The following is an 11,502-nucleotide window of genomic DNA, read 5'->3' as shown; positions in this document are numbered from 1 at the left end:
CTGGTAATCTGAAATATAAAAACAAATCGGATTCTTAATTATTATAGATGCCGCTGTCGAATGAGCGTTAAACAAATGCTTTTCGCAAATTTTGAAAAATATTTTTTTTTTGCATATTTTTCCAATAATTCCTGTTTTTTTTAATTCTAAATGAAAAGTTATAGTTTCGAGCTAGGATCATCCAATAAAGATATATATAAAGAACTTCTTTCCCAAATTTGAAATACGTCGGTCCATTATAACTCAAGATATCCTTACCGCTAACTCGAAAAAAGTAGTTTTGGGAAAAACGCGTTCAAAGTTGACTTGAAGCGGTCGAATCGGAACCGATGCCATGTCACCCAAAAGGCTTAACTCATGAAATAATAGGAATTTTAAAAAGTCCTCTTAATGACATATTCCTAAATGTCTAAATTTTGAAAATAAATAAACATCCGATCATTTATATTAAAAAACAGCACTTTCCTTTGAATATCAAAATAACACCTCTTATTAGATAACCCTATGGATATGTATGAGCCGTTCTCTTTGAAAGTGGTGTAAGTCCATTTGCAAAAAAAAAATTTATTAATGATAAAAATCAATGGAATTTACTATGAACATTTTATTTACCTATAAACTTTTTCTAAAAACTTTTCTAAAAAAAGTTTTCATTTATTTGTTTTATCATAACAAATTTTCGTAGTTAATAAAGTTACAAATATAATTACTTTGAAAATGTTGTACGTCCACTTTTCTCAAAGCCATACTAAAATTGTGCTAAATAACATTGTTGGTACATTTTTATATGTGTGGCAAATGAAATAATGTGTCAATGGCATAAACATTTTTATAGTTTCCCGGAATTTCGGGTTTTCTCCGAAAGTAGTTGAAGTATTTTGAAAATGTAACCATGCAACAGCCCGCAATAGCTTACACCGATATGTTCTTTAGGCAAAATAGAAATTTGAAATTCGCTTTAATGTGACGTAAAGTTGTTCAGTGCCCCAAGAAGAACAGAAGAAATTATTGAGCATACATTTTTATATTCTGGGCACTCTTATCTACCAAATGATACCAATTCTGGAACTATCGAGAGTGCTATAAGAAAAAAAGATGTATTGCATGACCTTAAAGACTATTATACCATCATAAACAATGCCGAGAATATATTTTGCATGAAATGAAACAAGATGATTTTGATTCTATCATACAAACCCCTTAAGATGTAATTCTAAGAAGGCGAAAAAATATCAAAATATCAAAGATAAACAAATAAATTGGTTGCAGATATGTTGGATAAAGGTTTTGCAAAGTTCTATAAATTTTCATTTAGTGAGAATGAGGATTTTAAATTATTAAATTTATTACTCACACGGGAAAAACCACAGAACTTTGGAAATAAAGAGCTAACACAAGAATGATTGAGTAAATGTTACGCCTTCTGAATTCACTGTATCGTAAAGGCCCATGAACTACAAAACGAAAGGAAAGGGAATTACTTGTTTGTAAAGACAAAGAGGCGAAAGCAATGAAAACAACCAAACACAAGAAATTATACGCACACTCACACACTTCCTTGCCACGGCGTCTACCGTACAAAAAAGCAAAAAAAAAAAATGCGTTATATTAATTCGTGCTTTCAAAATTTAACACATGGCTCTTCGTTCCCATTAGTTTGTTTAGTTTAAATCTCCCAAATCACTATATTACCAAACCATTCAGAGAATTTTCACAAACATGTACTAACAAAAGTATGTTTGTTTTGTATTGGAAAGGGAACTGACGTCAGACTTGTCAAAATTACGAAAAATAAAGTTAATGTTTTGGGAAGGTGCTACCAATGGTAAAAGTAATTGAAAAGGTATTGACAATAACAGTTATCCGGCTCTCAGCGAATTTGAGGGAATCAGCTGATAGACTGACGTAACTGAGGTCAAGAAGCGGTTTGTTTATGAAAAAACTTAGTAATATACGAAAAAAGTCAACACAATGTGCAATAGGATAAAACTTTCCTTAACCGCATGCCATATCAAATAAAATTGATGCAACTCCGGAGCATGTTATCAAATAAGGAACTTCCAAGATTACCGAGTAATTCTGAAAGAGTATAAAAAAGCCTTCAGAGATGCGAAGCGCAACTCTTGGAAAGAGTACTGCGAATCCATAGAATCCGTAAAAGACTCGGCCAGACTCAGCAGGGTTCTCTCCAAGGACTACTCCTGTAAAACTCTTGTCAAAAGAGAGAATGGGGAGTGGGCTGAATCTGCAGGCGAATCTCTAAAAATCCTGGTTGATGCCCATTTCCCGGAAAATTCTATTGCTCCAGTCTGTAACGAAGCCACAAATCGGCAGGAGGGGTCACCTGCGATTTCCCTGACATCTGTCCTGTCCGTCAACAGAATAAACTGGGCAATCGATAGCGTTTCCCCTTTCAAATCTCCAAGTATCGATGGTATCATGCCAGTAATGCTTCAGAAGACTAAAACCTTGGTGGTTCCCGCTCTTCGTAAGACCTTTCTGGCATGTATTTCGCTAAACCACATCCCAACAAGCTGGAAGAAAACCAAGGTGGTCTTCATTCTTAAAGTGGGAAGGAGGGGTCACGTCTTGGCAGAGGACTTCAGACCCATAAGTCTTACTTCCTTTATTCGCAAGGTGTTCCAAAGGAGTGATCGACTACCACATTCTAGAGCACTTGGAAACCAGACTTTCTCCAGCCCAACACGTTTACCTGAAAGGGAAATCTACCGAAACAGCCTTACATGAGGTAGTAGAGACTGTTGAGAAATCTCTGGAGGGAAAACAATTCACTTTAGCGGCCTTTATAGACATAGAGGGCGCCTTTAATAATATTACGGCTGAGTCAATTGTCACTGCTCTAAACAGGCTGGGGATAGAAAGTCCTATCTACCTCTGGATCTCGTCCCTGCTTGGAAGTAGGGAAATAAATGCTGTAGCAAGGGGAGGGGGCTAGAATCACTAGGTTCGTACATAGAAGTACACCGCAGGGCGGCGTCCTCTCGCCTCTGCTTTGGCTAGTAGCTATGGATGAAGTTTTAACTCGCCTAGCATATGCCGATGACTTAGTCCTAATGCTTTCAGAACCCTTCCCATCAGTAATGGCTGAAATTTTGGAAGGTGCGCTGGCTACACTCAGTAGTTGGGCCACCAGTTGCGGTCTCAGAGTGAACTCTGACAAAACGGAGTTGATGCTATTCACCAGGAAATACAAGCCTCCGCCTTTTAAGCTTCCAATACAACAGCCAGTGTCTTACACTCGGAACGGAAGTCAGGTATCTTGGTGTAATACTTGACCCCAATCTCCACTGAAAGCTGCACATAAAAAATCCGGTTAAGAAGTCCAATATAGCCTTCTACGCCTGTAAATCTATGCCACGTGTCGTACTTTGGATGTACAACTTAGTGGTTCTGCCAATTTTGACATACGGTTGCCTAGTTTGGTGGGTAGCTCTCCAGAAGGGCTACAACACCACTAAACTAGAGAGAGTGCAGAGAACTGCATGTGTGGGCATCACTGGTGCTTGTAGAACATGCCCTACTGCTGCGCTCAACGTTATTCTGCACTTACTTCTTGTAGATCTGCAGGTTAAATCCATTGCTGCTCAGAGCGCTATCAGGGTGAAGGAGCTTGGCCTCTGGAGACTATTTCCTGTAAGGCATAATAGCATCTTCAAGCAGATCTCCCCTTCCTTTTCTGTTCTTCGCACTGATCTCTCCATCCGCAAACTGTATTTTGAGGGTTGTGCTAGGGCTATCTTTCCGAGCAGGCAAGACTGGAAGGAGGGGAGAGTCAGCACGGATATTAGTACCTCTGTTTTCACTGACGGATCCTAAATGGAATCTGGAGTGGTAGCGGGGATTTTCTCTAAATCAGCCAGCATTTCGGTCTCCTTTAAACTACCGGAAACGAGCAGCGTTTTTCAGGCACAGGTCTTCGCGATCCTGCAGGCATGCAAACTACTTCAATATCGCTGTTGGAAAGGAGACATTAATATTTTTTCCGATAGCCAAGCTGCGATCAAGGCACTGTCGTCGCCGTATTGCAGCTCTCTTCTGGTGAACTCCTGTAAGGAGGAACTCAAACATCTCGATCGAGCAGGAAACATCTCCCTTATCTGGGTTCCTGGGCACAGGAATATAGAAGGAAATGATATTGCCGACGAGTTTGCCAGGAAGGGGTAGACAGAACCGGTTTTAGCTGTCCCCCTCGCAGACATCGGTGTCCCGTTGTCCGTTGTTAAAGGAAAACTACACAATTTCTTTCTAGGAAAAGCGAAAGACAGATGGAGGTCTGTCTCATCGTGCGCTATTTCGAAAACGCTATGGCCTCAAAGCGATAGAAATAGAACGCTTAAGGTGATAAGAATCCCCCGCCATTAAATTTACAAACTCATTGCGGTGTTCACTGGTCACTGGGTGATTAGTACTCATGCGAAGAAGCTTGGAATTCCGTACAACCCCTATTGCAGAAGCTGTGGGGATCCTACAGAGAAAGAGGCTGTTGAGCATTTTCTCTGCAAATGTCCGGCTCTGGCGGCTAGGCGCTTGAGATTCCTTAGCGTGCCCTTTGAGGTTGACTTGAAGAAATTCTCCAGCCTAGATCCCTTTTCTCTCCTCCACTATATCAACAGCACTGGATGGCTGTAGAAGGTTTTCTCTTCCCATAACTTTTCTTTGCGCAGGTAATGGTCCACATTATGGTATCAAAATGGCACGTAAGTGCTACTTGAAGTGTGCCTTTGGCACTCTTGCCATTTTACTTACCTACCTACCTGAGCATGGCATTTTGAACTATTTTTGAAAGAAAAGAAGTGATAAAAACTGGGTTTGTTAAATAACATAAACGAAGAGTAGTATTGGGTGTTTATTGGGTTTCTAGTACAGAGTGTGGCACTCGAAGTTGGAGGTTGGAAATAGCTTTTGAAAAATCCTCTGTGCTTGGTTAAAATTATATGGATAATTTATAATAACTGATAACAAAAAATAATTAACTGTTGAACTAAGTAAACAAAAAGTACAAGCAAACAATAAAAAAAAAATGTATAAATAATTTTACTCATATGTATAACCTATTTAATCAGAAATTACTTAAGGGGTTATATACCTTGTGTTTTTCAAAAAAATCAAAATAAATTTTATTTCTTTATCGTAAAGTACAATCCCTTGAGAACATTTTCCAAAAATTTCATAGAGATCTGAGCAATAGATCGAAAGTTACAGCGTTTTAAATTGTGCGTCGTCACGTCCTGAGCGTACGGCCTCATGCGGCGCTTGAAACTTTAAACGCGATTATCTCAAAAACGTGTTTTTCCAAAAATGCTTTTGCGGTGGACGCGATTGCAAAAAAAGTATTCAACCGATTTTTATAATTTTTTTTTTAAATTGTTCGTAATTGATGTCGCCTCTTAGTGAATGATCAACTTTTTATGTATAAATTTTTATTTTGCAGATATGAATTTTTTAATGCCTATTTTAGGACTGTAGAAGTGGAGTTTTTTAAAAACATGTTCCTATTTTCACAAAAATCAAAATATTTAATATATTGATCGTTCACTAAGAAGATATAACCCTATACTAATGAAATCTTTTCGATTTTTTGATTTCAGTTGACTTGGTGGACTTGAATCGCGTCCACCGCAAGCCTCTTCCAAAAAAAGGGTCTTGGGGGAAAACGCCATAACTCCGCCATTTTTAAATATTTTTACACAAACAAAGCCTTTTTTTTCTTTAAACATTGTAATATCCAATAATAAAAACTTTTATACAATAAAATTATTGCTACATATCTTTAAAAAAAACCCAACTTTCGCTAATTTCACCGGACCACAAGGTATATAACCCCTTAATATAAATAATAATGACCCTAGGTAACCTTGTATCTGATGCATTGGAAAAATCGAAATCAATTACCTCACGGATTTCAACTTGCACGTTAGTACCATAATTGGATTAATGATAAGAACTACAGGTTGTAGCTGATGATTTACCCTTTAGGGATATGTGGATCTAAATATGGATCAAAATTTAATTTCTTGTACCCGAAACCAAAACTTAAAAAAAATGCATAAAAAAAATTGATTGCGGAATTAGAAATGAGGCGGCTCGAAATGCTTCCATGAGCTTTTTTGTTCAGAATCCCCAGTATAATAATTCAGTCGCCGAAACAAAGTAGAATCAAAAATTTAACCCGCCCTAATGTGAATACATGGTAAGTATAAGTCACAATAGGCGACAATTAATATTAAAACAAAATTCAACTAGAAAGAAACTATAAAATTGCCAAGAACTATAGAAAATTTTATTATATATACATAAAATATAACTAAAATAAGTAAAAATCGAGCAAAAATATTTAGATTAATCATTTATTTGCAACTCGAAATACTTGTACATATTATCAATTTATCAAAGAAGCTGAAGAGCAAATTTATGCTATACATACATATATACCTCACTTTTATATATACAAATGCACGCATTATATATTACAAGACTGCAGCAACCGCGAGAGTAAGAAAGAGAATGGCGTTGTAGGGGAAATTCACTGTGAATAGTACAATGAAAATGAACAGTACAACAATAAAATGAATACAAATATTATGTTATTATGCCAACAAATTAGATGAACGTGTAAAATTGACTAAGAGAGCGATAGCGTTTGGCGGATGGAAGCTATCACTGTATTCCTTTAGAGTGCGATTAAATATAATATTGATGCTTTCCATTTCAATTCAACCGGGCTATTCGGGTCATGTTCTTCGATTTCGATGTAACTCAAATATGTTGCTCTCTGGTCAAAATAATGAGACACGTATTTTTTTGTTCGCCCGAAAAAAATTTTTTTCAAGAGTTATCGGCAATTTTTGTTTTTCGGCTCAAACTCGATTTTTTTTAATTATATAAGAAAAAATTTTTTTTAAATGCCCATAACTTAGTCAAAAATGAACCGATTTTAATAATTCTGGGTTCAAAATGATCGTAATTGCTTACACGAGCAACTTCATGTAGAAATAATTGCAAAAAAGTAGTTGAAATTTTTTTATTTAGGTGCCTAATTTGAAAATTTAACTCACCGAATTTTCCAATGTTAAGCCAATGAAATTAACTGCTCATGAGAAATCGTATAAAATAAATAATGGAAGTTTTTGTACTCAATTGATATTTTTTTTGAACCACCCTTTACCATGTTGTTTGTTTAGGCACTTCCAGCGAAACAATATTACTCATACTCTTTATTGATATAATTCCAACTATCATAAAAGTGCTCTTCACAGGTAATAATCTGTATAATTTGGAATTACTTCATTAATCACATTATGCAGCTGCTATCAATGATAAAAATAAAATAAAAAATGCAAACTAAATATAAGAAATATTTTGATAAATATATTAGAAATTTGATAGCTAAATCAAATAAAAATATAGTTCTGAAACAAAGCAATCACAGTACGAACGATGAGCTTTGTGTGGAAAGTTTTTGCAGCTTGCTTCCTGCTTCAAGGTGTAAGTGCTCCAAAGGAAAAAAATTCCATGGATGTAGGCTCCTCAACAATAATTGTTAATTTATTTTTCCTCAAGGTTTTCGCCCAACTACCGCTGAATAATGAACTGACGATCCGCAAGGGCGACCAAGTGTTGAATAGAAACGCTGCAGCATTTTTTGAAGCCATTTTCAATCCTAACAATGAAAAAACAATTTCGGTTAGCAACATCATACCAGATGACATTAGTACAGAAGTGTGCCTGGATATATACACCGCGCGACTGGATATCGCCACCGTGGTTGGTGGCAATAAAGTGCGACAATGTTTACGCGTTAACAATTTTCTGCTCGAAATCTATATGAAGATGTTTGGCGTATTAACTTTGCAGCCGCAATTTTTACAAGGCATTCAGCAGTGTTCCTCAGAATTTATAATGGACTTAAAATTCCGGTGCTATTCTAGTGTAGTAAGTGAATGCAGACGCATGCATAGAGATGAGTTTGAACAAAATTTTTATGGTTGCATATATTTCTAGATTACCAGGATATTTAGAGAACTGAACTACATCCCAACTGAGGCGCAAGAAATCGACGAACGCTGTGTATATTTTGAATTAGATCGATTTGTACGACATCTGGGGAAGGCTACTGATAAATATGAAAGATGTATTTTATACTCGAAAAATGTTTGCAAGAACTCTACTATACCCACCCCACCTAAGTATAATACTACGTTGGCTCCTCCACAATGGAACTCTACTAGGTATCTGCCTCATTTGAATAGCACATGGACTCCTCCTCTATGGAACGCTACTTGGAATCCACCTCAATGGAATACTACCAAAGCGCCACCTCAATCGAATAGCACATGGGCTCCTCCTCAATGGAACACCACTTGGACTTGGAATCCACCTCAATGGAATAGCACGTGGGCTCCTCCTCAATGGAACACTACTAAAACACCACCTCAATCGAATATCACATGGGCTCCTCCTCAATGGAACACCACTTGGAATCCACCTCAATGGAATAGCACATGGGATCCACCTCAAGCGAATAGCACGTGGGCTCCTCCTCACTGGAACACTACTTGGAATCCACCTCAATGGAATAGCACATGGGATCCACCTCAAGCGAATAGCACATGGGCTCCTCCTCAATGGAACACCACTTGGAATCCACCTCAATGGAATAGCACATGGGATCCACCTCAAGCGAATAGCACATGGGCTCCTCCTCAATGGAACACCACTTGGAATCCACCTCAATGGAATAGCACATGGGATCCACCTCAATGGAATAGCACATGGGCTCCTCCTCAATGGAACACTACTTGGAATCCACCTCAAGCGAATAGCACATGGGATCCACCTCAAGCAAATAGCACATGGGCTCCTCCTCAATCGAACACTACTTGGAATCCCCCTCATTGGAATAGCACATGGGATCCACCTCAAGCGAATAGCACATGGGCTCCTCCTCAATGGGGCACCACTTGGAATCCACCTCAATGGAATAGCACATGGGATCCACCACAATCAAATAGCACATGGGATCCTCCACAATGGAACACTACTTGGAACCCACTTCAATGGAATAGAACATGGAATCCACCTCAATCGAATAGCTCCTGGGCCCCTCCTCAATCGAATGGCACATTGGATGCACCTCAATGGAGTAGCATATTGGCTCTTCTAGAAGGAGACTCAACTAGGGACCCTCCTCAGTTGGACACCGAGTGGGCTTCTCCACAATTTAACACTTCAATAAACTCAACGTGGAATCCACTACAGTCCAACTCATCTGGCAATTTAAACGCTACTCAGATACGAGCATCATTAAATACAACAGAGGATGCAGAAGTTCCGAATACTGCCGAAAGCAGTTCCGTTAGCGAGAGTACGCATTGGTGGCAAAAGCTTTGGCGTTTATTCTGTTAATATTTGTATATATGTATGTATATTAAAGCCAATGCATTATATAAGTGGATTTTAATTTCAATAATTATTTCTCATAAAGCTACATAACCGAAAAACATAAAAAATTGTCTGTGGTTTCATTACGTCATAAACATTATTTGGCTTGTTTTAGAAAAAACTACATATTTTAATAATTGTTATAAATTGACTAAAAAGAAACTGAAATTAATGTAAGTTAGCTTACACTATAAGGAGAGGGTCAAAAGTTTGCTGAAAGTCGAGGCTTAGAAGGGGTTGGACATTTTTTTTTCTGAACGCTACTCAGACTCAATTACATAAATATAATTATTAAGTTTCAGCAAAACCAATTTGATTTCCTTTTATGAGAAGAATTACGTTTCATGCCGTGAAACACCAGAAGCACCACAGATGTTGGTGGAAAAAATGTGATGTATTTACCGGGACTCTTGCCTAGGAAAAAAAATTAATTTATTAGTGTCATAGTCTATTTAAGTTAAGTAGAGAATCGCTTGTTCACAAGTAACGCATAGGCTGGCTGTTTGGGGTGGCATCCTCACACATTGTTCAAAACGTTAAAGAGTTTATGGTAGAAATTGCATGCTTCAAAAAGAAGCAAATATCAAAAAGGGTTGGGGTATCTAACATTTTGAGCATCCTTTTTGAGTCTCTTCATAAGTTTAAGGTACGCGAAAGATGGGCTCGAGAGAATTCTCACACCATTTGAGTAAGAAATAGAGTGTCGGGTGTTGCCGTGAGCGTTTGCAGCTGAGTGCTCTTAAACATTTTCTGCTCTAAGATAATTCTCTGGCGGCTCTATTTTGTGGTGCTCACATACATTTTAGGGAGATTCTGTGCTGAAGGATTTTATTATGCGTCTATTTCAAAAGCGAATATAGGACCAATTTCTGATCATTTATATCCATGAACAATTCTTCTAGCTTTTCTATATGTATTTCTTTATGTAAAATGTAAAGTACTCGTTAATCCGAACGAATGGTGTCAGATATATCACGCTTAGTCAAACTTGAATCTTTACAAATAATATCACACAGACAAATAATTTTATCAGTTCTTTCCATTGTAAAAAGTACACTGACCAACCGCTTTGTTATTGCCTACATTGTCAATTAAATACATACCTAAGATTTGTTCAAGCATGTCATAACTCATTTCAGTCAAGTATTATGTATTGAACCCAATGTAGGATAACGAACATTTAAGGAGATTCTCGATAGTTTGACGTGTGTTTGACCATCAGTATATGCGAGTAGGCGTTTGCCTTGGAGCTACACACTGCATTAAAAAACTATAGTACGGATTGTCGATATGTCTCCAATTTGACTATTTGGTTTGTTTCTCATTTAACTTAAATATTTTTTTCTATGATAGTGCAGTTCATTCTCTCACAAAAATCATATAAATCCAAATTCAAAAAATAAAATTGCCAAATATTCAGAAAAAAGTCACACCTTTTAAGCAGAATTTTTAGTAAAATTTATATTTCTCAGAAATCCTCAATTTTTGTTTGCTTTTCGACTAGTTGTTGTTGTTGTTACTAAAGTGGTTGAGTATTTCCACTGAAATAATCCTAATTAGTGACCAGCGCCGTTTTATTACCACTGCCCTCGTGTGATGATGTTTTGTGTTTTTTTGTTCTAAGTCAGATCCATTTAGTGAAGTCCAAGTATAGCAGCAAATTCTTTATCTCGATGTCTGAGATATCCTTAATTTGCTGCAAGAAAGGCTTACCGAAGGCGCGGAGTCGTGCCCTAGCTTACCCTGGACGTTCACATAAGTAGTGGAAAACACTTTCCTTCGCCCCTTCCGCTTGACAGCTTCTGCAGATAGGATTGAGTCTAGCTGCATGATTCCCTACTTTCCAATGGTCCCTGTAAGGGTTGCAGTGATGCGTGAGAAGTTTGGCCGAGAGCCTCCTTAGAGATCATTCGTCCTTTGGATTTTATACGTCGGCCAGGTGTTTTTTGTGGTAATATATGTAGTTAATTTCTTCCATCTTCGTTCGGCTAAAGCATGGTAGTGTGAAGCAATGGATGCTTTTAGTGAGTTGAGTGGGGT

General features: G+C 37.5%; 1 protein-coding gene across 1 annotated transcript; it reads left to right on the top strand.

Moving 5' to 3' along the window:
• Positions 1–7,315: 7,315 nt before the first annotated feature.
• Positions 7,316–9,463, top strand: LOC129246181 (putative uncharacterized protein ENSP00000383309). Its single transcript, XM_054884766.1, has 3 exons — positions 7,316–7,506; positions 7,582–7,953; positions 8,023–9,463. Exons 1-3 carry the CDS (start codon positions 7,459–7,461, stop codon positions 9,424–9,426), a joined length of 1,824 nt encoding a protein of 607 aa, XP_054740741.1. The 5' UTR covers positions 7,316–7,458; the 3' UTR covers positions 9,427–9,463.
• The last annotated feature ends 2,039 nt before the right edge of the window (positions 9,464–11,502 follow it).

Source organism: Anastrepha obliqua, chromosome 4 (assembly GCF_027943255.1).
Source record: "Anastrepha obliqua isolate idAnaObli1 chromosome 4, idAnaObli1_1.0, whole genome shotgun sequence".
In the NCBI taxonomy this organism is placed as follows: domain Eukaryota; kingdom Metazoa; phylum Arthropoda; class Insecta; order Diptera; family Tephritidae; genus Anastrepha; species Anastrepha obliqua.
The sequence above is the reverse complement of the archived record's forward strand: the minus strand, read 5'-3'. Positions and strand labels throughout refer to the sequence as shown.